The 26,674-nt window shown below is 37.5% G+C and overlaps 4 protein-coding genes, 3 long non-coding RNA genes and 2 pseudogenes across 11 annotated transcripts; 5 read left to right on the top strand and 4 right to left on the bottom strand.

The window, feature by feature from the left end:
* Positions 1-810: 810 nt before the first annotated feature.
* LOC9328604 lies at positions 811-3,209 on the bottom strand (annotated as a pseudogene).
* A 656-nt stretch (positions 3,210-3,865) lies between these two features.
* LOC110224940 lies at positions 3,866-4,441 on the bottom strand. The gene is made up of 2 exons (XR_002329395.1): positions 4,333-4,441; positions 3,866-4,179 (listed from the first exon to the last, which is right to left on the bottom strand). It is a non-coding gene; the product is annotated as an uncharacterized LOC110224940 (long non-coding RNA).
* LOC9328603 (F-box protein At1g10110) lies at positions 4,138-6,246 on the top strand. 3 transcript variants are annotated; one of them, XM_021012904.1, is made up of 4 exons: positions 4,138-4,324; positions 4,448-4,510; positions 4,632-5,837; positions 6,009-6,246. In XM_021012904.1, the coding sequence occupies exons 3-4, from the start codon at positions 4,634-4,636 to the stop codon at positions 6,047-6,049; spliced, it is 1,245 nt and encodes a 414-aa protein (XP_020868563.1). In that variant the 5' UTR covers positions 4,138-4,324; positions 4,448-4,510; positions 4,632-4,633; the 3' UTR covers positions 6,050-6,246. The 3 variants fall into 3 exon arrangements, 2 of the variants coding, with proteins under 2 accessions (XP_020868563.1, XP_020868562.1); XM_021012903.1 differs by having other exon boundaries at positions 4,448-5,837; XR_002329393.1 differs by having other exon boundaries at positions 4,140-4,324; positions 4,448-5,901.
* A 935-nt stretch (positions 6,247-7,181) lies between these two features.
* On the top strand, positions 7,182-8,849 carry LOC110225005 (annotated as a pseudogene).
* Positions 8,850-10,986: 2,137 nt separating this feature from the next.
* Positions 10,987-11,554, top strand: LOC110224939. The gene is made up of 2 exons (XR_002329394.1): positions 10,987-11,294; positions 11,382-11,554. It is a non-coding gene; the product is annotated as an uncharacterized LOC110224939 (long non-coding RNA).
* A 1,141-nt stretch (positions 11,555-12,695) lies between these two features.
* LOC9325845 (DNA repair protein RAD16) lies at positions 12,696-16,488 on the top strand. The gene is made up of 11 exons (XM_002892494.2): positions 12,696-12,864; positions 13,458-14,030; positions 14,124-14,197; positions 14,271-14,436; positions 14,517-14,672; positions 14,740-14,814; positions 14,886-15,107; positions 15,192-15,296; positions 15,775-16,007; positions 16,082-16,162; positions 16,242-16,488. The coding sequence occupies exons 1-11, from the start codon at positions 12,823-12,825 to the stop codon at positions 16,309-16,311; spliced, it is 1,797 nt and encodes a 598-aa protein (XP_002892540.1). The 5' UTR covers positions 12,696-12,822; the 3' UTR covers positions 16,312-16,488.
* Positions 14,955-17,416, bottom strand: LOC9325844 (transcription factor bHLH74). 2 transcript variants are annotated; one of them, XM_021012905.1, is made up of 5 exons: positions 17,067-17,416; positions 16,900-16,965; positions 16,727-16,795; positions 16,547-16,618; positions 14,955-15,042 (listed from the first exon to the last, which is right to left on the bottom strand). In XM_021012905.1, exons 1-5 carry the CDS (start codon positions 17,169-17,171, stop codon positions 14,995-14,997), a joined length of 360 nt encoding a protein of 119 aa, XP_020868564.1. In that variant the 5' UTR covers positions 17,172-17,416; the 3' UTR covers positions 14,955-14,994. The 2 variants fall into 2 exon arrangements, with proteins under 2 accessions (XP_020868564.1, XP_002889780.2); XM_002889734.2 differs by lacking the exon at positions 14,955-15,042 and adding an exon at positions 16,186-16,454 and having other exon boundaries at positions 17,067-17,411.
* Positions 17,417-18,284: 868 nt separating this feature from the next.
* LOC9325843 (receptor-like protein kinase HAIKU2) lies at positions 18,285-21,847 on the bottom strand. The gene is made up of 2 exons (XM_002889733.2): positions 18,994-21,847; positions 18,285-18,904 (listed from the first exon to the last, which is right to left on the bottom strand). The coding sequence occupies exons 1-2, from the start codon at positions 21,548-21,550 to the stop codon at positions 18,531-18,533; spliced, it is 2,931 nt and encodes a 976-aa protein (XP_002889779.1). The 5' UTR covers positions 21,551-21,847; the 3' UTR covers positions 18,285-18,530.
* Positions 21,848-23,859: 2,012 nt separating this feature from the next.
* On the top strand, positions 23,860-25,892 carry LOC110225389. 2 transcript variants are annotated; one of them, XR_002329742.1, is made up of 2 exons: positions 23,860-24,136; positions 25,468-25,892. It is a non-coding gene; the product is annotated as an uncharacterized LOC110225389 (long non-coding RNA). The 2 variants fall into 2 exon arrangements; XR_002329741.1 differs by having other exon boundaries at positions 23,862-24,797.
* The last annotated feature ends 782 nt before the right edge of the window (positions 25,893-26,674 follow it).

Here is a 26,674-nt window from a genome sequence, read left to right as displayed (position 1 = left end):
TACAATTATGAAGTTTGGGTCGTATTAAAACTTTTATGAAGTTTCAAATATTAGAAATATTTGAACTTTATAAAAAAAATTACAAAAATGATGTTTAATTTCACGGGATGGGGTTATATAGTGGGACGGATTTAGATCGATATTAATACGGGATGGTATATTACGGGTGAAATCCTAGAATTAGCGATCAAAATACAATTATACAATCTTAAACACTAAATAAAACAAATACAACTTAAATTTTGATTTTTTAGTTATAAAATATTGACATGCGGTATACCATATATCTATAGATCATTCTAAAAAAAATCATTTTTTTATTTAGGGAAAATATAGACCCGCGTACATACAAAAATTTGTACATAGTTGAATATCTAGTTATACATACAAAAATTTGGAAGTGTGCGTAGATATACCCAAGTTGTACATAGTTGAATTTTTGTTTTATGCAGGAGAAAACGAAAATTTGTGATTCAACAGAAAAAAAAAAAAGAAGATTTTAAATAGATTTGATCCGATAACAACGAATTCGGATATGGATGACCCAATTGCCATACTTGGACTGGTAAATAACTGAATATATAATATAAGGGGTTATTGTCTCTTTTACTCTCTTTGGATTAAAGAAAATGAAAATAAAATTGTTTTTTTTTAAAACAAGAGCATTCGAGATTTGTTTTTGTCCAAGGAGAGCACCCAAGAATTTGATCGTCCCCTTTCGATATCTGATGAAAGCTTTTGTGACATTTTCAAGACAAATAAGCATCGAGATTGAGCTACAAAGACTCGTGTAACACTTGATAACAAAGGTTTATCGGTCAACTTCTTCATTAATCAACTTATTAAGCTATGTCGGCAAAGGAAAAATGTCAAACAGAGGTTCTGAGACATGGTTTGACAACAATTTATGGAGACTGCAGTCTTCTGGCTAATTAACGTAAAAGTGTAAGAAGATATTGCATTTTGAACTCTCAAGAGAACCTTCAGACATTCACCAAATGATGTGAGGGTCTCTCTTGAGCAATTGTGCTCATTACACACTTCACTTTCTCTGTTCCAAGCTTCTCCTCAAGCATTCTCCACAATTCTGGCATTTTCTGCTCATAAACGAATGCATACCAGAAAATCAATGAATCATCAGAGAAAACGTCAAGTCCACCATATTTCCATCATTCTGCTATTTTCTGCACACGTGTGATTGACAATATTGGCAATTTTTTTGATGACTTTATTTGGACAAGATCACTGTTACCTTTGTCAGCCATAGCATGTAGACACCAGTATGCAATGCTTGAGCTTGGAAATCTTCAAATTTGGTATCCGGAACAGTCATAGCAGATTCTAGGAGACGGATCTCATTATTAATGAAGATGGCAATTTCTTCATTCATAATGATACTCTCTCCGGGTTCAGGTGAAACATCTGAATCATTGCAAGTGAAATACATTATCCAATTAAGAGAGAGGAACCGCCGGTGAAGCCATAGGGCCTGAAAGAAAATTTGTAACAACTCAAATAAGTCACTAATTCGATCATCTCCATAGTAGCACGACAAGTCGACAACAAACTGTTTACAAACTATCTTTGTCGTCCAAAAAACTCTGAGAGAAATTATGTACTTGGGGTGCGTCTACAAAATCCAACTTGGTGGTTTCTTTAATAACAGATCCCTATGATAGGTGCTAGATCTTCATACCGTGCCCATCTCTACACTAATTAATCAAACGGTGATACCATGCACGATAGTTCATCTTTGATCTCTGCAAAAGGCATGAATTTTGATTAGGAGCTAGTTTCTTTTAGGAACAAAGTAAGTGGTCTTGTCATATAAGTAGGAATGGTCAGAGTGATCGACCATTTAATATATACATGATAGCCAAATTGTGAAGATTAGGAGAAACCAATATTTGTTTCATCAGATATATGATGAACTTTCATTAATGTAAGCATCAAATCTGGAACTAAACCTCGCCTATTGATTCCACTAACTCAGATTCTTTGGTTATAATCACTTGTAGTGTAGGAAATCCCAGGGAAATCATCTTAATTATCCACCTTCTGTTAAAATGAAAACCAAATATTACGAGGAAAGTAAATGGACAAGAACAAGTAGGAACTATTCAGGCTGTAACAGAAATTAAAATGCACTTAAGATCAGAAAGTGTGCTTGCATTACTAAAGGATAACAATGATGGGAAACAATGATTCTAATGAATACAATGAATCATAAAGACTGACCTATGGCTCCATGTTGACTCACTCTTAGGAGAATTTGAAAGAATGAGCCCAGAAAGACGAAGTTCTTGCGTGAATGCCGAAAGTTGATCCTTTTTTGACAAAATCAACTTCCTATCTCCAGGACACACATACAAGATGAGGTTAAACACTAGGAAACATATTAGAACAATTATTACTTATATGAGTACCTAGCATTCCATGCAGTTCCAAAGTCTGAGCTTAACAGCAAAACAGCTTGGCTATGCTTCATGACTTCACTCTCGGGAGTACTGGGGGAACAAGAGATATTTCCATGGCGTTTGTACTCATCAAGCGCAAGCAGAAACGCATGTTTGGCATATTTACATAATTGAACAAGAATATCAGTTGATATTCCCAATTTGTGATCTTGATTCCAGAACTTTCTTGAGGTTCCATTGTTAGGCTGGAGTTCATTTTGATACACATTGGAGAAACCTGCTTCTTCATCCAGCAGGTTGAACTGTGAGGGGTGAATAAACCCTACTTCATCACTGAATTCAGAGTGACAAAACAAAGTAAGAGGAAGCATTAACTTAGGAGTGAGGATAATGGTAAGAGAAGAGGAAGAAACCAAATTCAATTCAAAGCTCAAACCAATTAATAAGAACATGAGACTCACATAAGAGGGTCAGATTCAAGAACATGCTCGAACTGCTTCAACAAGATAAAGCAATCTTCTTCAGAACATGGTCCTTGTCTCATTATTCCTCGAGCCTCCCTTCACCAATTCTTCTCTTTCTTTCGCTTATAATTTCTCACTATCTTCGATTTCTACATCTGAAATTTGCCTTGAAGGGTTTCTGCAGACGGAATCGGAATTCGATTGATCCTTGGCTGACGGAAGATTTCCTAGAAATTAGGGATTTCGCCGGAGAAAGTGGTTAAGGCCGGAGAGATTTGAGTTGTTCTCCGATCTCGCGGGTGAAAACATGACAAAAACGAAATAAGAGTTTTATTTACCTTTTTACTCAATTTTTTTTTTTAAAATTTCCTTATAAGATTTTCCTTTTTAATGCGAAAAAAATCACTAATGCTAAAAAAAGTAAAAAAAAAAAACTGGCCTACTTGTGATAAATGTGTCTATAAATAAATACGTAACGCAACCGATGCATACAAAATCGATTAGAGCGACGTCAACAGATGGTGATGAACTGATGATACTCGGAATTGGTCGGAACTTGTCACAGACATATGGTCACTGGTTTTCAAGCACTTGAGCTTTACAGATTTTGGTCGAGCTAAGACCGTTTGTTTGTCGTGGTACTTTGGCAGGGTAAAATTCAAATCATATTTCTATTTTGTCAACATTTCATATGACAGTTAATTTGATGAATGAGGTGGTTTTTTACAGGGTCGATGACTATTGACTACTGTTCTTCTATGAAGAAGCTCACAAAAGAGGAGATGGGTTTTTTGCTTTCAGACTGAAAATCAAAATATAGGAAAAGGGTATTAGGGAATTTCTTTTAAATACAGATTTTTTGGCAGGTTTAATGACACATTAAACTCTTATATATAAAAAAAAAAAAAATCGATTAGAGCATAAGAAAATAATAATAAGCTACGAGGGAATTTTTTTTTTTAATACTACCAATATTGCAACTTGTAAAAGAAAAAAAAGTCGTATTAAATCCAGCTTACATTAAATCCAAAATAAAAAGAAATGATAAAGCAAGCATATATAGCAGAACAAAAGGACACAATGGCACAAAAGGGAAATAACCGATGACTTGGGCTTCGATCTTCTTAAACAATTCTAGACCCAGTAAAAGCCCAACCCGAGATCGTAAGGAAGTAGCCAAATTCAATCTGCAGATCATGCTCGAAATGATTCAAGCAGCCAAAGCAATCGTCCTCAGAACATGGTCCTTCTCCCACTATCCCTCCTCGGGCCTCTTCAATAACTAAATCTTCCCCGCACTTTCGATATCGGATGAAAGCATTTGTGACATTTTGTCAAAACAAATAAAGCATCGAGAGTCAGACGATACTGTCATCTTCCGTGCAGTACAAACCGCAGACATCCCAAAATACCCAATAAGAAAAATCAAATCAGACGAAAAATGTGAGTACCTTTGCTCAAGTCGGCGCAAGCTATTCGATCCCCGTCAACATTGCTTCTCCTTTTGCTTATGATTTCTCACTATCTTTGAAATCTGAATCTGCCTTGCGAAATTTGTGCTTGCAGGATTTCTGGAGACGGAATTGGAATTCAATTGATCCTTGGTTGGATTTCCTAAAATTTAGGACGGTAAATTTCCTTTCTTACAAGAAAGAAATATCAAAATTCTTTTTTTTTTTTCCGGAAAACCCTAGTTTGTGATTGTGTGTATAAATTCAACCTCAACCGATGCATACGAAATCAATTACAGCGATGGCAACAGATGGTGATACTCCGAATTGGTCGGAACTTGTCACAGACATCTGGTCATTGGTTTTCAAGCACTTGAGCTTTACAGATTTTGCTCGAGCTAAGACCGTTTGTTCGTCGTGGTACTTTGCTTCCAAATCATCCTCACCTAGAAAAAACCATACTCCGTGGCTGATTCTCTACGAAGACACGCACTGGCTCATGTTTAATTCGGAAGAAGAAAAGTTTTACAGAACACAAAACCTAGGTCGCTTTGCCGAGTGTCGTGGCGTGGCGAGTTGTGGGAGTTGGGTCTTGGTCTTTGACAAGGAAATAAATTTCTACATCATTAATCCCTTCACGCCAGAGCTCATTCGTCTCCCACCTCTTGAATATTCAAACAGCGGCACAAAGTTCGAGAGACCCGGTAACTATATTTTCCACCTACTCTTCGACGATTTCAGAATAAACAGTGTAGTAGTGGGGAATTCGGTTCTGTGGGTAGACGAAAAAACCAAAGACTACTTAGTTGTGTGGTCGTACAAAGAGGCATGTCATCCGGGTGCCTACATATATTATTGCAGGAAAAGAGAGCAAGAGTGGTTTGAGATTCCGGCAAGCACTTGTGGGAAGCTATTCGGGTGTTTGGATATGGCCTACAAAGACGAGAAGCTTTACATACATACTTACAATGGTAGCATCAGAATCTTGGACTTTTCTCTTGGAGACTTGCCTAGACAAATCGACAATCATCCATACTCCCATCGACCGTTTGTTACCGAGTTTCCTAATCGTAGGAGGGGAATGAGACTAACCACGTCTGGAGATGTTGTGATGATCCAATGGGTGACAGTCACTCACAAAAGAATCCCGTTCCAAATCTACAAGATGAGTAGCAAAAGAGAGACGAAGGAGTCGTTTCGGGTGCAAGGGTTGGGCGACGACGACGATGCTGCGGACTGGGAGAGAGTGCATTCTTTCGAGGACGAGGAGTCGTTGGTTTGGGATTTGAGCGTCACTTTGCCAACCAAAGGCGTATCCGGTATCAAGAAAGATTCCATATATTACTGTCACACTTCTAATTCATCTATTCGGGAAGTTGCTACCTATGAATTTCCTACGCACAAGATCTCTGCGTATGAGATTCCTAAGCAGGCTATCAAACCTATTCGACACCGCGGCATCTTGATTGGAGAGGCTCGTTGGTTTGTTCCTTGTTTTGGTGCAGGTGAATAATCCCGCACTAGATTACTCTCTCTCCCCCAGTCCCCCTCTCTCTCTCTCTCTCTTAGGTTCGTGTTTACAATTTTGTGCATCTTTAAGTAGAACAGAGTATTTATAATAAGAAGAAGGCTTCACCAATTAACCATGTTTTTTTAAATGTTCTATGTCTCGACAGGAGTTAGAAGATCGGGTCACTATACTGTCTTCATATGGTAAAGACCATTAACGAGCCACCGATGTGGAGATTCAAATCTTGATATGAGCGATGCAGGGTTTTATTTAGCCACATTTTACTTTATTTTCTTAGTTTTGGAATCCTCTATGGCTTTACTTTGGCCATATTTGTAGACTTTGACAAAACAATGTTTTTCTGATTTCCATATTTAATAAATGCATTCTTTGTTGAGAAAAAAGAAAACGCAAAACAACAACTTAGAAACCAAATCCTTCTGCTTTTGACAAAAAATAATATGGAAGAACACATATGATACTTAGAACCAAAGCCATTTTCTATACAAGCTCCCTGTGAATTCCAGAGTGCATCAGTTATGATTTTGGAAGATGATAGTTTTGCTTCAATAGTTGCGGTAAGTTTCTTTGTTGATGCAACCTCCTAAACTTTTTCTCGTCTTGACAGGTTGTTGCAGAAGGAAGGGCTATATATAACAGCACAGAAGCAATTCATATATTGGGGAAGTGGTCTGTATATTTGTTGCAGCTGTACTGGGAATCCCTGATAACTTTTTTAGCCTGGAAGTATCTTTTTCTTTTCTTTTCGACTTAGGTCTTCAATTCAATCGCATCAATTTTGTGATAGTATTATCTGCAGAGTTTACTTTTATAAAGCTTGTCCGAAATTTATAACTGTTATGGTGATCAAGTGTAGGTTCAACTTCTGTGGGTCAATTTGGTAACCGATGAATTGCGTACCATTGCCATTGGTTTTAATAGATAAGATTCCGATGTTAGGAAGGCAAAAACCCCGAAAAGTAGCAGCTGTAACTGTATTAACTCCTTGTGGATTTTAGTTCATGGAGAGATGTAACTTGATATATGTTTGCTGTCGCACGATATAGCATCAGTTTGAATTCACGCACAGAGCTCGTAATACTATACTGATTTGATTACAAACATTATGGTTCTAATGATGATGGTACTTGTCATTAAACTTGAAGAAGGGGTTTTGAACTTCTCAATAACTATCTCCCTGTAATGTGCCAATTTATTTTCAAACTACTTAGACATTTTATCTTCATTATTGCTTTGATTGTTGTTGAATTCCAGGTTGGTGAAGCAATGGTCACTGGGTGGTAATTCTTCCACTATCTGGTTATCAGAGGTAAACAAAAATGGTGGCTTTGTAACTAATTTTAATCATTTATGCTAAACTAATATATTGGAATCTTTGTGGTCAAGTAGTGAAAGTTGAATTTGCGCCAAGCATTTATCCCTGAAGAGGACCTATCTGCTTAATTTGTTTATCTTTCTTTGCAGTTTATGTTGGCGTCTGGCAACTGTGGCTGGCTTTATATGGTTGTTTATTTACTCTGATGGTGGTCCTAGACTTATAGCGAACTGGTTAGGTTTTGATCTCCAGCTGCATTTTACAGATTATTTCATCATTCATGTGTGTCAACCTCAGCATTTTTGAACTTATTCCCCAAGTTGCTGATCATATGTTTCATTGTAGTTATATGAAAATGAATAATCTCATTTCTGATGAACTTAGACAGACAACTTATCCCTGCAACATATTTGAGGATTGGAATCCATCTACCGTGGCGTACCTGTTTTCTTCTTTTCAGTCTCATGTTCACTGCTTTATAGGTCACGCCATTGTCCTGGGTCGAGTGGACTGGCGTTTCTGTATTTTTCGTTTTATGTATTGTTACTTTTAGCAGCTTCTGCATAGTCTACTAGAACCCTCCTTAACCCTCACAGGGGAACCTTTACCTTGCTATAAACCACCTTAGTTCTCGTATGGATGCATATTTGTTAAGGAAAAGCATGAAAATAGGCGGATATTTCACAGGACAGAAAGAAAAGACGGAGATGCAAAAGGAATTACTAGGCGGTACTTTGTTTGTCACCGTGCTGGTAACACACCTATCGATGCGGATGGTAGAGCTTGAGAAGTGTGTCGAGCTAGGCTTTTTACCATTCACTGAAAAGGATGTCAGGAATATGCTTCAGTCCTTCAAGAAACTCGATCCTGAGGATGAGAACATTGATTTCCTGAGGATGTGCCAAAGCATAAAGGAGAAAGACCCTAACTTTAAGTTTGAGTTTACGTTGGATGCAAATGATAAGCTAGAAATTATTGCCTGGTCATATGCATCTTCCATTCAGTCATATGGAATCTTTGGAGATGCTGTAGTTTTCGATACAACACATTGCTTAAGTGCAGTTGAGATGCCGCTTGGAATATGGGTTCGAGTTAATAACTATGGTGTGCATTGCTTCTTCTGTTGTGTACTTCTATGGGATGAAAATTTTAGATCGTGGTCATGGGCACTACAAGTAACAAAATGGCATACTAAGCTGATAAAGTTTCTTTTCCACTTATTTACTTTTTAAATTCTTGGAAATTGTCTGTGAGTAGGACGAATATGTAACTCAAAGAAGCCATCTAAGCATGAACTCTGCATATGGATAGTTGTTGGAAAGTTTCCATCCTGGTTTAATGCTGGTCTTGGGGAGCGGTACAGTGACTGGAGTTGAATTCTATCCGCATCTAACATCTGGAATCCATTGAGGAGTTCGAGTTGGGTTGGAAGAGACATGGTGAACTCCTTTGGACTCCACATAAACAAACTGTATGTCGCACATTCCTTGTGTTCTTTACCATACCTGAGAAACCATTTTTTAGCTGGAATGACTTTGACTGGCCGATCCAAAGCCAATCAACTCCTTGATTCAGAGGTTCTTGAGCGCACAAACCCGGCTACCTCAATTTGTAGAACCAGTATGTTTTCTTCTCCTCCTGACAGTGTTTACTCGTTGCTGGTCTAGATGAAATCTTCTATATTGGAACTGAATATGTTACTCATTGTAAGAAGAATGACTATGGATAATGAAGTGAGCTATTTTGAGCTCTTATATATATTAATGGTTCAACCATTTATTATATAGGGTTTATGCATTTTATCTCATGAAATGTTTTTTTACGTGTATTGAATTTGCTGTTACTTATTTGAGTAACAGGTGGAATCCAGGTGGCTGTTGCTGTGGATTTCAAAGACCAAGCCATAGAACAGCAGACAATACAACATAATCTCCAGAACATCAGCCTAAAACTGGTTTCCCCATGGAATCTCTAGCAGCCTCAGTCCTCACTCCTTCCGCTTTCTCCAATCTCCAAGCACAGCTTGTGCTTGCAGCTCTCTACGCATCTTTCGAGATGGATGACTGGTATCTCGTGAGGCACCACACAAAACTCAGTGGAGGAAGAAAAGTTTATTGGGTTCCTCAAGAAGGCATCATAAGCTGCAATTGCCAACTGTTTGACTTCTCTGGGTTTCTCTGCAGGCACGCACTCCATGTTCTCTCTACCGGAAACTATTTTCCGGTCCCAGACAGATATCTTCCTCTGAGGTGGCGCAGGATCAGTACGTCTTTTGGCAAGACATTCAGAAGTAACGCTGAGGATCATGGAGAAAGAGTCCAGCTTCTGCAAAATCTGGTTTCGACTCTGGTGTCCGAACCGTCTAAATCAAAAGAGAGGCTAGAGATTGCAACTGAGCAAACCTCCATCCTCTTATCCAGCAACAGAGAGCAGCGGCAGCCTATCTCTTCACTTGCTCTCCGAGACATTTCTACTGTGCAGAGGAATTTTTGGAATTGCAATGCGATGCATGTCTGGCGAGAATTGATTAACTGCAACTGTGCAAGTGATATCTTGGAAACAAGGATTTCCCAGAGAGTAGGTGGTTCTTGTGGTCATCAAATGACAGTCTTGTTTCAAGTCAGCTCACTCTAATGTAGGTTGAGTCCAAAATGCTTTGAAAAAGTTATTTTACACGTTAGGAGTCTACTCCTGGTTATGATATTGCTGCTTAAATAGGTTATGTCGCTTTTGGTATCTAGGTGGCTCGTTTGAATGCTATAGTACGGTCATTGCCATCAGTCGAGACGCTTGGTTGCACTTCTGTAATTTGCAGTGACAAGACTGGAACATTGACTACCAATATGATGTCGGTGTTAGCATTTTAACCTCCACTGCTTCGGGCATGTTTGCTCTGATGGGTATCTGCCCCTTGCAATTTACTATTTGAATTGTTTCTAGTAATATCTTGGAAGGTCAAATCTTCCTTCATATTACACATGACCATATATATGTTTGCAGTTTTGCACGTCTGGGGACTAATCAAATAGAGCTTCAGGTAAGAAGGATTAACAACTTTGCTAGTAGATCTTGTGAATAACTAACTGCAGTAGTTACATTCTTGCGTATAAATTTTCTCCTTGTGTTGTTAAAAATGGTAATATTTGAACAGTCTTACTCTTCTGCTTGTATGTCAGATGTGTGTAGTCCAATCTGCAGAGCATGGTCCTGTTAGTAATGAATTCAGTGTTCGTGAGACAACTTATGCACCAGAAGGTACTGTCTTTGACAGCAAATGGGCTGCAGGTAATTATTTCTTCTCCTCTGGACTATGTGAGTAAGCAACTAATTCATACACGACAATTTTGAGGGTGACTGGTAATTGTTTACCGACATTCTCACAAATTGTTACCATGCAACTACACACGGACAGGTTGAACTGAAAATTTCATCTCAGGATTGCTTGATAAAATTGATCTGGATACTTGATGACACAATAGAACCTGAAGGTTAGCGGTTTACATGAAATCTTGGCGTTTCGTTCTTCTTTTATTTTTATGCATTTTCATGTGTTTTGCATTCCTCGTATTTCTTTTGTATTTTTAGATTTCAGGGAGTTCCTTTCATTACAAATCTCGGTGAGTTATTATTGTGAAAGAGAAAAGACCAAAGAATCAATAGCAAGCTTCAATCTACACGCACATGCCAACACACAGCATTCTTTAGACTAGTTGTTCATTTGTTTTGTAGCTTGACTTACCTGCTCATCAGTTAGCAACGTGTTCATCACTCTGCAATGACTCCATCTTGCAATACAATCCAGGTAAGGGTTCTAATGAAAAAATCGTAGGACACAACAGACTGTTTCTCTATTGACTTGAGTGACCATCTACGGGCTCATATTGTTTATCACGATGTTTAGATGCTGTGACCATCCATTTTTTGTCTTCTTACCCATCACAGAGGTTGAACTTACTAAGTCTAGAATATTTGATTGACAGTCAGAGTTGCTTCTGTTGCTTATTTTTTCAGGTTGGATTCCCTGGTTTTGATTCAATGTCTTCTCCTCTAAACATGTTGATCAACAATGAACGTGCATCATATTGAAACCATTATTGGGAAAACCAATTTAAAAAGGTGTGACTCTCGTAAAGTATACTATTTGATATGTTGTTGACCTACATTTTTACATGCCTTTTAACTGGATGAATAATTTAATGGTAGGTGCATCTACAAGAATCCTTCCTTTGTGGTGGAACTCTTTATCACTAGTATTTCTATTTCTTTTGTTGTTAGTTCTACAATCTTAGCTATCTTGTCTTGTTGTATTAAGACCTGGATGTTGTATTGCTCTCGAAGCAACATACTGTGGTTATCTATCCTCCTGTGTAAGTTTATTGGTCTTTGTTCGGCACTCTTTAGAGGAGAGTTTGTATGCTTTTAACTTAATATATTGGAGTGTTTGAAGTTAAAAAAAAAAAAAGTTTATTTCCATAAAAAAATAAAGTCAGACTAGAGGTTACCAAACTCATCACTAACCATGTCAATTAGGGCCAAAGCTCGGTCTAGCCCAAAAATATCATGTTAGAGTATCCCTTGTCAATATTACGAAAGTATGTTTTATGTTTATGAAAATTCCACATCAAATACGGAGATAAATGATAAGAAAAGTACACAGTCCATTCATCGTTGCAAGTTTCATAAGAGGATGCAGCATTCTTCCCGCGCATGCGCGCGGGCAATCACCTAGTTAGTAATGATAATAGATAGGTTTGAAGATGAAACTTGCAACGTTTTTAAAATTTTCATAAGAGGATATTTTAACCACTGATGATAATAAAAAGGTTAAATTAGGCCTGGGCAAATAAACCGAACCGAATGTACCGAACCGAAACCGAAGCAAAAAAAACCAAACCGAACCGAAAATTTGAAAATAACCGAATGGATACTAAATTCTATAACCGAAATAACCGTAGCCGAATCGGTACCGAACCGAAATATTTCGGGTAACCGAAATACCCGAAATAAAATTATATTTTCAAAATAATTAATTATTTATAAACCAAATAATCAAAAATACTTGAAAAATATATAAAAATAGTAAAAATACTCGAAAATAACCGAAAAATATCCAAAAATATCCGAAAATACTAAAAAATAACCGAAAATATTCTAAGCAAAATAACCGAATGGATACTAAATTTTAAAACCGAAAGAACCGGAACCGAACCGAAACCGAACCGAAATTTTAAAATATCCGAATGGATACTAAATTTTGAAACCGAAAGAACCGAAACCGAATGGACCCAACCGATAACCGAACGGTTAACCGTTAATAATGTAAAAACGGGCTTGGTTGGCCCATCACAATAATGAGCTTCTGGCAGAAATATAATTTAAGTATGATTAAAATATTAAAAAATTAATCAAGTCAGTTTTGTTAAAAGAATTTTGAGTTGAAAACAAAATTGTTTGATGTTTTGAAGAAAAGAAAAAAAAAATTGCTCACAACGGTAACTAGAGACAGAATTTAAACAGCTAGTAGCCCTCTGAGATTCTCTCACGCTCTCTCCTCTTTCGAGTCATCTCTCTCGTCTCTTAAAAAAATTTCAATTTTCTGTTTTCATTAGAAACCCCCATAAGCGAAGAAGACGTGAAAAACCCAATGGAGAAGAAAGTTGAAGAAGAACAGAAATCGACCGGCGAGGTAACATCTAAAGCTTTGTCGCGTGATTAAAGATCTTCAGAAATTTTGGGTTTTTGCGACTCTGAATATTTAGGGTTTTTGCCTCTGTCATATAATTGGCTTTTATGATCTTGATGTCATGACCCAATTTGAAATCAAGTTGCAGAATTTTGTCAATTTTAGTTATGACTGCAAATAGGTTTCTTTGATTTGATGTTCTGGGTTTCATATAATGGATTTTATGCGGTGGCTTTGTTTGATGTTGTTGCATCACAATTTTCTTTGGTTTATACATCGAATTCGACGTTGTTAGTTAACGCTGAAGCTTTGTCGCGCGAGAATGATTTTTTAGGGTTTTGTGTTTCTGCGGCTGTCATATAATTTCCTTTGTCGATTTTGATTTCATGACCCAAATTCCAAAGTAAGTTGCAGAATCTGTCTGCGATTGTTTAGGGTTTCCTTTTTCCGCTGTTCTTGTTTCTTGATTTTGGACCCTAATTCTGTGATTTCATACTACCTCTGTTCCAGAGATTGAAATAAGTAGTGATTACAAGTTGAATTCGCCATTGTTAGTCTGTAACTGTTAAGGTGATTGGTTATCTTGGAAATTGCAGGAAAAGTATCTCGAGCCTCTTTCATCTCAAGAGAAATCGCTCGACGACGTCGTCAAAGAAACAGAGTTAGGTTATGGAGGGGGTATCATTGTCGATGAAGCATTTTTGGGCAAGAGCATCGAGTCCGTACTGCTGGCTATCCAGGAACAGCCATTGTCCAAAACGTTGATCATTGCCCCAGTACTCTCTATGTCTCAGTGGGAAGAAGATATTGCCAAACTTTCTAAGGCTAAAGTGTTTGTTTTTGATGACGGATGCAAAGTTGAAGACTTGACAGCTTTCGACTTTGTCATAACTAGTCATGCAACCGTCAAGAGAGGGTACAAAACAGTGTGTTGCCCACACTGCCACAAGCTTCTTAGCTCAGTCAAACCACAGCACTTCTGCGACAAACACAGAGACATAAAGAAAAAGGGGAAAACGATCGGGCCACTCCACTCAACTGAGTGGGAAAGGGTTTTTTTGGACGAGGGCCACCTCTTGGAAGGAGGAGATCAAGCGATTTTCGCCCTGAAGGCAAAGTTTCGATGGATTCTTACTAGTAGACTTTACACTGACCATCTCTATCCTCTGGTTAGTTATTTCCTTGTTGTTTGCTCTTACTACATAAAGACCCACCTCCCTGATTCTACTTTTCTTTTTTTTTCCTCTTTTCTTTTGGCACAGCTTCGATTCTTGCAAACCGACCCGTATTCACTCCACTTCTGCCTAGACTGTAAATGCAACTGTGCGGATTTAGGGTATTACATCTCTTGCTTTCTCTTCCCCTTTTTGATCACTGTTAAATTTCTATTGAGTTCCTTTTTCTTGCAGATTTTGGACAAAATGCCCAACATGTAGGCACAAATCCTCTGATCGCCACTCACATTGGCTGGAAAAATACAAATTCCAGGGCGGCATTGCCACTTGCTTAACAGATCTGTGTCTTCGACCCAGCAAAGGGTCCCTTTCCCTGAAGTCTGCTTTTCCTCCTAGCTATGTAAGTGCCCTTTTCATTCTGTTTTGATATCTACTCTGTGAAATTGATCTTATGTGATGCGTTCCATGCTATGCAAATAGGTTACCGTGAGGCGCGATGACCCAACTAAAGCAGAAAAGAAAATGTATAAACAGCTCAAGTCATTCATTAATAAGGAATTCGCAGCTTACTTTCAGGATGAAAGTTTAATGGAGAATTATGCTCGTATTCACTGTCTCATTAATCGTCTAAAACAGGTATATTAATTTGTACTTTACCAAATCAAAAAGGGACTGGATCGTTAACTAATCACAATATTTGCAGGCTTCGATGCACTTAGATCTTGTTGATCTCTCAGATTTTTGTGGAATATGCGGTAGAGCATCACAAGAAGCGATTGTGAGTTTTCTCTCCACTGTTATTTCAGCTTTTTTTCTTTTGGGCACCAAACTAACCTAATTTCTTTGCAGGTCCTTCCGTGCACTCATATATATTGTAGGGATTGTTTGTTCCGTGTGTACCCGTGTGCCCTTTCAGCATCCGCAGCACGCTCCTGCTGCCCAACATGCGGAGTTACCTTCAAAAGAAATCTTCTTCTTCACGCCAGCTTGAAGGGAAAGAGAAAACCTGACAAGGCAGAAGACACTAACAGCATCATTCTAAGAAGCTCCTGTACAAAAATTGAAGCTTTGGTATCAATTTTCCACTGGAATTCTTTTTTGTCTTTTAGTCTTCTCAATATGTTATCTAATTCATCTATGTATTCATTTTGACAGAGAGAAGAGATAACGTGGATGCTTGGGACCGATGAATCTGCAAAAGCTGTCATTTTCAGCCGTTACAAATCCTTTTTGGAGCTGATAGAGAGGCAACTTACCAAGGTATTCTGGACTTTAACTTTGTGCTTGATAATGAATTGTTGAGGAAGGTGAATAGTTTTTAGTCGCAGAAGAACATTAGGAAAGATCTTAGTTTAGTTTTATGTCTCGTGTTATTCTCTTCTCCTCTTAGTCAGTTCAAATTTTATTGCTAGCTAAAAGTTTTTGGATGCTTAAGGTGTGGCTTGACTTTGAAAATCGGTATATGCTGAATTTGGTCAGGAGGGAGAATAGTTTTTAGTTGCAGAAGAACATTAGGAAAGATCTTAGTTTAGTTTTATGTCTCGTGTTATTCTCTTCTCCTCTTAGTCGGTTCAAATTTTATTGCTAGCTAAAAGTTTTTGGATGCTTAAGGTGTGGCTTGACTTTGAAAATCGGTATATGCTGAATTTGGTCAGGAGGGTGAGTAGTTCATGTGATGATCTCTGTAGGAGGCAGAGTGTGAAAAACTTCATTTGATCTAATCACTTGTTTTGTGTAGAGTGGTCTGCGATGTGTGAAACTTAGCGAATCTGCTGATGGCAAAGCCGCACTACAACGGTTCAAAGAAGATGGTCAGTGCAAGATCTTGCTGACGACATTCGAAATAGTCGGAGATTTGCTCGACCTGAGTGTGGCATCTCATGTTTTTCTGATGGATCCTGGGTGGAACCCAATAACTGATCGCCAGGCCCTCGCTCGAGTTCAGACCGTCAGACAGAGCAAGCCAACGAGGTAGAATTTGGAAGTGTTATGATTTTGCTTCTTTTGACAACTTGAAAAACTGTTCTGATTTTTTTGTGATGCAGGATGGTCAAGTTCATATCAAAAGGAACGATTGAAGAGAAGATCATTGATGTTCTACAAGAAAAACAAAACACTTTGGCAGGGTAAAATTCAAATCAAATTTATATTCTGCCAACAGTTGATATGACAATTAATTTGATGAATGAGATGTTTCTTTTACAGGGTCGATGACTACTGTTCTTCTATTGAGAAGCTCACCGAAGAAGAGATGGGATTTTTGTTTTCAGACTGAAAATATAGGAAAAGGGTATAGGAGAATTCTTTTGAATACAGATTTTTTGGCAAGTTTAATGACACATTAAACTCTTATAGGAAAAAAACTATCGAACTATTCAGCTTGAGTGTAGGAATGTTTCTGTTTCTTGATTGCAGAAGCTAAAATGAGAAAATGGCAGAGGTTTAGTACTTATTCATAACTTGCAAACTATGTTTTCAATGCGAAGTTATGGGGGATTTTGAGCTCTTACATCTTTGGCGAGAATCCTGTCTATATCAATGTTGATATCTGGATTCACCGTCGCAAGTTTCATAGACAAAAACTGAAGAAAATAAAAGCAGTTTGTCAAGATGAAAACCTCTTTCAGACCATACTGTGACCAAACTAATTTGAGCGTTTCAAGAATCTTGCATTGTTGGGATATTCTTACCTCAACTTGCTGTTGCAATGACTGAATATAGTTGATGATTTCATCAAGCATAAACGCTTTTCCGGTGATCTAGTTGAACAATTATCAACAATGAAGACTTTCAGCAAAATTTTGTCGGAAACAAAAGGAATTTAAACTGCTAAAAGCCACCTCTAAGCTAAACCCCACTCTACCTTGTTGCATCCGGGAACAAGCTCTTGAAGCAATCTCATCCTTTCACTGATCTTTTCTCTCCTAACCTTCAAACAACAAACAAAGCAGCAAACTTCTCAGAACCAGTAATTGGTAGAAAACAAAGAGCGGATTCTCATAATCGATATATCGGTAAAAGAGTCCTTACCCTCTCTGCAAGACTGTGACTGTTAGTGGCTTGACCTCTTCTTGCCCTCATATGAATGTACTTTTCTTTTGGTTCTTCTTCATTTTGTGAGCTCTCCTTGTTCATCGTCTCTTTACTCTGATCATTTTTGTGCTTCTTCTGGCTCTGATCACTTCCACTTTGAGGGTCTTCTTGAAATTCCTCCACAGCTTTCTGCCAATTTAACAATGCGTATTAGATTCGTTTAGTCCGGTCTGTTGTTGTTAGTGATTCGGGTCTGGTTCTTTGGCCAATCCACGGTTAATTGTCCAAAATACATCAGGATCAACCGGTTCGTTCAGGTTCCTAGCGCATTTTTTAGTCTTACATAATCAAGTTCAACCACTAACAAGACTAGGCAATTTAGTGGGGTTTTTTGGTCCACCACACATTAAAGCATATGTTTTTTTTAATGTTTATTTACAATTAATTGGATCATGTGATAAACAATGTGATTACTTTTAAATGCTTGTGATGAGTGTGATTTTAATCATTGGCAAACCAAGAGAAGAAAACGATACTAATTTGTTAAAGTTGTAAGATTAGTCTTGTGGCAATGTGTTAGGTACCGAATAAACAATGGTTCCATTTTTGATTTTAGCTCTGTAACTAATGCAATTGTACAAACTGAATCAATTACGGAAATTTTGCAAATTGCACATGTGAACGCTTCTTTTAGATGACGTTAACGAGATTAATTTACTATCCGCTAATGAGTTTTGCTCTATCTAATCAAAAACTAAAATGTAAAATATCTATAGTCCTATGCTTTTAAAGTCATCATTATAAGAGATTAAGAATTGCCGACCACTTTCAGAAAGATAATACAAGTTTATCGTTCGAAATAATGCAGAGAAGCATTGTTGTCTGCTTGTGAAGAATGAAGAAATATACAATTTCCCCTTCTTCTTCTTTTATTATGTTGTTGGTCAAAGTGGGCAACTACAAAAGTTTTTGAGCATACGTAGATTTGACTAACTTTTTAGAAATCACACGAGAGGATATTACAATAATAATTGGTCTATGTCATCACACCAAGAATCCAATTTGCATTTGGTTTCGTTTTGAGAATTTTCTGAATCAAATATGCATTGTTGACGAAAAATAAATATAACTGTGATTGATATAGCAAGTTTATAGACATTGTTTTACCAGTCGAATATGCACTTCTTAAGTAAAGTATTAGTATGGGACCATAAATTTAACAGAGTAGTTGACCTTCTTCATTAACTAATTTGAAAACCTTAAAATTCTACAATTACAAGAAAATAGTTTACATGAGATCATTACAATACCTATGATTTCATAACCAGAAGTAGTACTAGAATCACATTCTCCATCTAAACTCTTACGTCTTAATAGATTTAGATGATCCACATTAGTCTCTCTCTAAGTTTCTTAGTTACCAAAATAGACCCCAAAAGAGTGACTTTGGTCCCTCAATCATCAACTTATTTCTTTGATCTTCACATCACTCTCTTTGCTGATCACAATCCCCATCAATCTGCATGGTTCCGCGTCCTCGATCATTTGAACCACGCTCCTCATCGTCGGTCTTAGTCCAGGAAGTCTCGCCGTGCAGAGGATTGCAATCCTCAGTATCTTGATTGCATCTTCTCTATACATTTCTCCTATCTTCTTGTCCACAATCTCCATCACACTCTCTTTGCTCTTCAGATTGTTGCTCACCCAATTCACTATGTCTTTGCTCTCTCCAAACTCTGCCTCTATCGGTTTTTTCCCTGTGACCAGCTCCATCAACACGACCCCGAAGCTATATACATCGCATTTCTCAGTCACTTTTGACGCATATCCATACTCTGCAACAAGATTTTTAAATGTTAAAATGTAATTCAAAATGTAAGACCATAAAAAGTTGATGATATAAGAATTTAGTCTCTTCATATACCTGGAGCTATGTAGCCATAGGTTCCCGCAACGACATGGGTGGAATCTGGACCGCCATTGCTGGCCTGAAGAATCTTGGCAAGACCAAAATCCGCAATCCTAGGTTTCAAGTACTCATCTAGCAATATGTTGCTTGATTTAACATCACGGTGAATTACCGGTCTCTCATACCCATGATGCAAGTACTCAAGCCCTTTCGCTGCACCAAGAGCTATATCATACCGTGTTTCCCAACCGAGATTCGATTTCTTGCAAGAGTGAAGCATGTCCCATAAGCTTCCATTAGGCAAGTACTCGTACACCAGCAAGCTTGAGTCATCGCTCGTGATGCTACAATAGAGTTTTACCACATTTAAGTGTCGTATTGAGCTAAGCGTTTGCACCTCTGTTTCAAACTCCTTCGATCTTCCTTCCCGTTCAGTGAGAATCGGCATTGCACTGCTGAAATTTTTCTGAGTACTACTACACCGGATGTGTTTGACCGCAACTTCTTTACCATCACCAAGTACTACTCTGTACACATCGCCACAACCTCCTCTACCGATCAAATTCTCTTCTTTGATTGAATCGATGATATCATCTTCAGTGAAACTCATCTTTCGGAATGACTTTATACTCCAAGACTCGTGTTTAAGCGAACGGCCTTCCTTCTTCTCTGTTTTCTTCAGGTACAAGAAAAACACAAGAGACGCAAGCAAGATCAGTGACCCGAAAACTATACACAGCACGAATACGCGAGTGTCTCCATGCGATCTCGAAGGATTTATGCACCGGTTAAACGATTTGATCGTCATGCTACAGAGTCCAGGATTGCCATTGAAGCTACCATTATATGATGACAAACTCAGAGGGATACGACCGGATAATCTGTTGTTAGACAGATCAAGAAGGCTAAGCCTTAGAGACGACAAACTCTCTGGGATTCTCCCGGTGAGCTTATTGTCTGAAAGATTCAAAGCGTTGAGCGTCGGAAGAGATCCAAGCGTGTGCGGGATTTCACCGGATAGCGAGTTTTGAGCCATGTTTACATCGCTGAGCATCGAGCATGATCCAATCGAGTCCGGTATCTCACCAGAGAAGTCATTGCTCTGCATCTTCAGACTGCTAAGTCCCTTCAGTTTCCCAATGGAGCTCGGAATCTTCCCGGTAAACCGGTTATTGTTAAGCTCAACCTTAGTCAAAGATTTAGTGTCACCTATCTCCTCCGGCAGCTCATCAGACAACTTGTTGAACCCTAGATACAATGCTCCGAGCATTTTACCGTTCTTTATATCGGCAGTGATCGGACCTTCGAAGTTATTCATCTCTATATCGATGATCTCGAGCTTCGGTAAGCCCCAAAGTCCCGCGGGAACAGTTCCGTTAAGCGAGTTCTCGCTTACTCTGAACCGTTCCAGAGTCAAACAGCTAGCGTACGAGTCAGGGATGGAGCCAGTGAGATTGTTTTGCAGGAGAAGCAGAGCTTTCATCTTCCCGTTCTTGCACATATCTGGAGGGATAGGTCCGGTTAAGAGATTCTCTGATGCGTCGATGAAATCAAAATCGGCAAGTGAACCGAGTCCTTGAGGCAGAGAACCGGTTAACTTGTTGGTATACAGAGAGAGATTCACGAGATCCTTGAATTCGCCAAACTCCATCGGAATCTCACCGGAGAATTCGTTTTCGAACATTTGTAGTGAAACGAGATTAGTCAGAGACCTGAGCTCCGATAAATCGCCTTGTAGAAGATTTGTTGAAGCATCCAAGTAAGTCAGATTCTTCAGGTTTCCGAATCCGGTAGGAAGTTTTCCGGTCAAGGAGTTGTTGTAAAGCTCTAACTGCCAAAGATTGGTGAGTTTCGAGATCTCCGACGGAATCTCTCCGGTTAAACTGCTATCGGCAATCTCCAAATTCCGAAGCTCCGTCAAATCTCCGATCGCCGCTGGAATTTTGCCGGCTATACTGCAATTCGACAAGTAAAGCCACGAGAGTTTCTTCAGAGAAACAACCTCCACCGGAAAATCAGCTGTCGCATCAAACGGATTATCGCCTAGGCTCAAAACGACGAGACTCGTCGCGTTTCGAAGTGATTTCCACGGAAAGACGCCGGAAAATGCGCTGTTGTTGAGATACAGGTACTGTAACTGATTCAGAGAAGAGAAGTCAGGGAAAGTACCAGAGAACAAATTGTTCCCGAGATCCAAATACTTCAAATTCGTGCAGTTTCTCATATTACTGGGAATTATTCCAGACAGTGAATTGAATCCAAGAGAGAGTTTCTCGAGACTCTGAATTTCGCAAACCAAATCGAATGGAAAATTCCCAGATAAACCTTGACGAGAGAGATCAATCTCTGTAACGTTGCCTCTAGAATTGCAGGTTACTCCGGTGAAGCTACATGGACCGGTACGGGAGTTCAGCATCCAGGAATCGAAGACGGCGAGATTCGAATCGGCGAATGATGATTTGAGTTTGAGCAAGACTTGGAGATCGTCGGAAGAAACGACGGAGAACAGAGAGAAGACGAGGAAGGAGGACAAGTGGGGAAAGAAGTTGAAATTCCTTGACGAGGGAGCCATGTCGGTGAGATTATTTGGCCGGAGTGAGGAAGTGTGACGGTGGTTTGAGTTAATCAGAAACTTGTACTTCACATCGGGAAATTTTGGTTGAGAAGAGAGAGAGAGAGGTTTGATAATGGCGGGCGCGAGAAAAAGCTTAAGCTTTGCCGCTTTGAAGCAAAGTTCTTCTTATCTGCTGGTAACCATTAAATATTCAAATTTTGGCTGTACCTTCGTAATCACTATCACTCACTATTTGTTTTCTCTCTTTTTATATTTCTTTATTTATCATATACGTAAAATAATAATGGCGTCATTATTTTATATGATGCTTTATAGCTAGTTGAATAATATTGCTTTATTAAGAGGGACCCTTGATAACTATACTATTTAGTTTTCTGATTATACAGTGAATATGTGGACTATTATACGAGAGCGTTTTCATAGATTCTATTGTGACTTTTTTGGTTGTCATTGACAATTCTCAAAAAAAGTTGATCAAATTGCATAGAAATATATTTTTAAGAAAATAATTGCACATACAAAACTGAAACTATCCATATCTACTGAGTAGAGTATTGACTAAGCCAAAACCTTATTTTCTTATAGATTATTTAGACTAGACGTAACGCTTATCTTGTGTTATGGAAATGGAGTTCATTATTAATGTAACTGTACTTTTTTCATTGCGGATGCTTAAACAAAACTTAACTACAAACATTAACTATACCATAATACCAAAAGAAAAAGAAAAAAACACAACATTATACAATCGTCTTTTGTGCAGCTACACTATATGGTAGGTTAGGTAGATGTAGATTCTATATGCATCGGCGTTATACAATATTTTGTATACCACTGCTACTACTAATGATTGTGTATTAAGTATCGCTCATAATAATTACATTTCAATTTTTCCTTAATTTTTTTGAGCTGTTAATGACGCATCACTATAAACATGTGTTGAAAACTTGATTTTTATGGCGCACGAGTTCAACTAGCAACAATATACTTTTTTCCAAAGTTAATTAATTAGGAAGTAGTTATATGTCTTAGCTCTTATCTTGAAACAAATTGCTTTTTTAAAAAGGAAACTTTCATTCTAAATTTTTAGTTTTGATTACCAAATTAACCAACCTTATAGTGTGGGTGCACACATTAGGTAATGCAATAAGACAATAATATATCGACTATAGAACTAAAACTAATTATTAAACTTTGCCGCTCCATAATTGCCATGTTCAAATTTGTTTGAGGACTCTTTTTTCTCGGTGGACTCTTCTTTTTCCGACATAAAACAATAAAAGAAAGAAATATAACTAGAGTTTTCTATTATCTTTTTGATCATTTTGTCATATTCTGATTAGGTGGAGACATTAATAATTGATTCCACGCCAGAAGACACTAGTGAGTCCAAACAAAAACATGTATTTCAAACCTTTGAAAAGTAGTAGTAAGAAAAAACTTTCTTTGCTAGTATTTTCCTTGCTGTTGTAGAGTTTTTATGATTAGGTGAGGTAACTAAGATATACTAAACTATGATTACAATAATAGCTTGCTCATAGGCTAGATACTAATAAAAAGAAAGATACAACCAAAAAAACTGCTACAAGCACGATACAATTCGGACAGAAATTAAAAATTTCCAAAGAATTATAACACAACCAAAACCTATAGTTCAATGATATAAAGAAACAAATTAAGCCAGAGCAGTTTCCATGCATTTTGGTTTATATTTTCCTCAGGCTTTATGGGGTTAGTTCTCCAATTTAAATTTCAGGTCAGACTTAAACAAAAAGTAGTAATAAAAAACGTGTAATTACGGGATAAGCGCAATAAAAATGATCTAAATTAAAAAGATTATGACGTAAATTTTAAACGTACGCATGGATCATTTAGTCATTTGTATGAAACGTAGACTAGTAAAGCATAAACAGTAAAAATAAGTAACCACAACTTCTTCTTTTTTTTTTCTCTCACGAGTCGTTGATTGCGATCTGAAACTATATATAACTAATAGATTCATCTTTATTGATAGTTTTAATCGTATATCGATCTACGAATCTCTTTTTGGTCAATGACTTATTTCGAATCTTTGAGTCAATTCACATTTTACTAGTCAAAAAAGCATTCGAAGCTTCATGGAAAAATAGGGCATTGCAAGAGAAAAGAAAAGTTTCGAGGAAATAAGTTGTCCAATAATTGAAGCCTAAGAAAAGACAAATCATTCTTTTATTATTTTTATTTATTTTATGATAGGGTAAGTGCATGCACATGAGACATGACGATAAAATGTACCAATCAACAAAGAGTTAATTACAAAATAGGCATTTGTCTTAGAAATTTATTTCATTTTAGGTACTTGTTTCATGCCTTATGAAAACAGGCACTTTTGCAATGTAAAAAGACGTATATGTCCTCAGTTTAATGACATCATCTTTCAATCTCTTTTCCATTTTCCTCCCATCGTTTTGACGAGTTTCGAAATTGAAATTGGGATTTGCTCTTCCAGAAGAGAGAGAGCACTCCATGAGCCTTTTTCAAAGACAAGAGCGCTATAAGGTCTAAGGCGGAAGATGGTGGTGGTGGAATTGGTGAAATTGCTTGGTGGGTTATATATTTTTTTTTTTCCGTGTTTTTGTGTTTTGTTTATCCTAAAATCAATAGGATTTCTCGTGACTGAAATGATTATTCAGGTTTTGGTAGAAAAAAATTAGATGGATTTTAGGCAGGCTATGGCATTTGAATGGATCTCTACCTGTATGAACGAACTTGTTAATGTTTATGTTGGCCAAAGGTTATCTTCATCTTTTATGTGATATTTTCAGTTATTGTGTTTCTGACTTTTACATTCAAGTTGTTGATTTTCTTTGCTCATGTGGTCTGTTTTAATGATAATTAAAGGATTTGCTGGTTTGTTGATATGAATGTGTATGTTCCTCATGTGGGAGTGCTAGCAATTTGCAAAAAAATTGTCATTCTCTTATTTACGGAAGACTACTGCAAAATGTTCTCATTCTTTTCAACTATGTAACTCATGTTTGTTGCAAGTACCATTGGTTTTATAAGTTGCTTGATTTTAAAGTTCAGGTATCAAATTGATAATGTAGCTTTTGTATTTAATTGACCAAGTATTAAACTTATAATGTAGTCGAGTTTTTGGTCTTAAGATTAAGCATTTCATATCCCACTTTGGCTTGCATGTTGAGTTGCTCTGTTGCATCTTTCTTCGGCTGAGTGAGAACCTCTTATGTTCTTCAATGTGAAGGTGAGTCATTGACATGACCATGTATCTTTAATCGTGGATCACCATTGCTTATATTAACTTTTTTAAGTTGATTGCTTAATTAGTGACATGATTGTCTACAATTGTTTATTCCTAACTTGTGACAAGACTATGTATCTTTAATCGTGGATCACCATTACGACTGCAATTGTCTAGTGACATGATTGTGAAGCTATTTTCTATCTCTTTGTTTCGGAAAGATGTTTCCTCTTTTTTGTTTTTCTATTATACTGCACAACATTGGCTATATTGCAGAAAGTGGTGAGAGTCTCCTGAATTCTACTGAAACATATTTGGGTTTATAACTTTCTCCCATTGTCTACGCATTGCATACTGTCGATTAACTGTTTGGGTTTACAAGTCCAGTTCTAGGGTATAGCGTTTTCACTTCTTTACATATTTTATACTTTTCTCGCATGTTATATAGCGTACTGTCGTTGAAATGGTTTGGGTTTAGTCGTCCAAATCTAGGGTATAGCGTTTTTACTTTCAAGATTTTGAACAAAATTCTACTGTGTATGCAATGAATATTGTCACTTAATGGTTTGGGTTTAAGTTTATTAGTCGTTGATTCCAATCTAGTGTTCTACTATGCATTTTAACTGTGTTTTTTTTGTTGATAAAATGACAATTTGTTCACTTTTTGTTGTAGATAAAACATACTGTATAATTTGTCCACGAGTTTTTTTTTTGTTTAAAACTATTGTCGAAGACACCACCTGAATTGCCACCAGAAAGCGCCGCACCACCGCCGAAGCCATTCGTCACCAACCACCGTCGACGCTGTTCGTCACCCTCCACTCTCCACCCTCGACACTGTTAGCCACCCTCCACTCTCCACCATCGACGCAGTGAACCACCACCGAAGTTGCGTGCTACCGTCGAAATTGCACTCCCACGTCGAAGTTGCACGTCCACCACCAAAGCTATATGTCTCTGGACTGTATATAACTCATTCTCTCATGTGACATCATGTCTAAAAATCCTTAACCTTATTCTCAAATTCTCCCTTATATTCCAGGGGCAAAAGGGTCCGTAATAATGAAATTTGAAGTTATTATATACTTTTACTGTTAAGAGTGCCTGTTTTCGAAAGAACTCTTTTTAAAATGCTTATTTTCGATATAAGCTCATCAACAAATCCAGGGTGGACTTCACTTAGCTTTATTTTTGTGTGATATGAGAATCTTAAAAGATAAAAGCTAATTGCTTTGTTTCATACAAAAAGGCAATTACTTTATTTCTTTCAGCTAAAGCTAAAAAGGTTAATCAAAGAAAGAAAAAAAACTCTCCACTTATGTAAATCCGAAGGCGGCAAGGGATGAATCAATTTGGCCAACAGTGAATGCTTTCAACAACCCAATTCTTCATAGAAAAAAAATACAATCTAAATAAAGTGGAGAATGGAGATTCATCTTTTTTTCTTCCTCAGAAGGATTTTATCACAGCTGTGACTTTCGCCACAAGGGTTCGAGGCACGGCCATTGGTAGGTTTACATAGGAGAATTGCCAGCTTCGTGGGATTAGTCCTTGGACCTAGGAAACCTTGGAGAGACCCGCGGTTATTAAAAAAAAAAAAAAAAAAAAAAAAAAAAAAAAAGAAGAAGGATTTTAGGAATACCAAATTAATATGGGACTCATCATAAATAAATAAAAAATCTTGATAAATACTCATCTTAATCTTGAATTTGTTTATCTGTGTTGACCCAAAAATAATAATACTACTCTTTCAGAATTTTCTATTTTTCAACTAATGGTATTAAAACTTGTTTTTAATGCCATCTATCTTAATTTGTTTATTTCTACATCCCAAAATTGTCAACTGTTATACACAAATCAGTGATACTTAAATCAGTATG

This window comes from Arabidopsis lyrata (assembly GCF_000004255.2).
Source record: "Arabidopsis lyrata subsp. lyrata unplaced genomic scaffold ARALYscaffold_1, whole genome shotgun sequence".
Classification (NCBI taxonomy): domain Eukaryota; kingdom Viridiplantae; phylum Streptophyta; class Magnoliopsida; order Brassicales; family Brassicaceae; genus Arabidopsis; species Arabidopsis lyrata.
The sequence above is the reverse complement of the archived record's forward strand: the minus strand, read 5'-3'. Positions and strand labels throughout refer to the sequence as shown.

Excerpts from the sequence above, each read along its gene's own strand:
- LOC9328603 (XM_021012903.1), top strand. The coding sequence starts at position 4,610 with ATGCATACGAAATCAATTACAGCGATGGCAACAGATGGTGATACTCCG. Across the intron at positions 5,838-6,008 it reads TGTTCCTTGTTTTGGTGCAG|GAGTTAGAAGATCGGGTCAC; the intron begins GTGAATAATCCC and ends ATGTCTCGACAG.
- LOC9325845 (XM_002892494.2), top strand. The coding sequence starts at position 12,823 with ATGGAGAAGAAAGTTGAAGAAGAACAGAAATCGACCGGCGAG. Across the intron at positions 14,673-14,739 it reads TCATTAATCGTCTAAAACAG|GCTTCGATGCACTTAGATCT; the intron begins GTATATTAATTT and ends CAATATTTGCAG. Across the intron at positions 15,297-15,774 it reads TAGAGAGGCAACTTACCAAG|AGTGGTCTGCGATGTGTGAA; the intron begins GTATTCTGGACT and ends TGTTTTGTGTAG.
- LOC9325844 (XM_002889734.2), bottom strand. The coding sequence starts at position 17,171 with ATGAACAAGGAGAGCTCACAAAATGAAGAAGAACCAAAAGAAAAGTAC. Across the intron at positions 16,966-17,066 it reads GTCACAGTCTTGCAGAGAGG|GTTAGGAGAGAAAAGATCAG; the intron begins GTAAGGACTCTT and ends TGTTGTTTGAAG. Across the intron at positions 16,619-16,726 it reads CATTGCAACAGCAAGTTGAG|TTTTTGTCTATGAAACTTGC; the intron begins GTAAGAATATCC and ends TATTTTCTTCAG.
- LOC9325843 (XM_002889733.2), bottom strand. The coding sequence starts at position 21,550 with ATGGCTCCCTCGTCAAGGAATTTCAACTTCTTTCCCCACTTGTCCTCC. Across the intron at positions 18,905-18,993 it reads CTATGGCTACATAGCTCCAG|AGTATGGATATGCGTCAAAA; the intron begins GTATATGAAGAG and ends ATCTTGTTGCAG.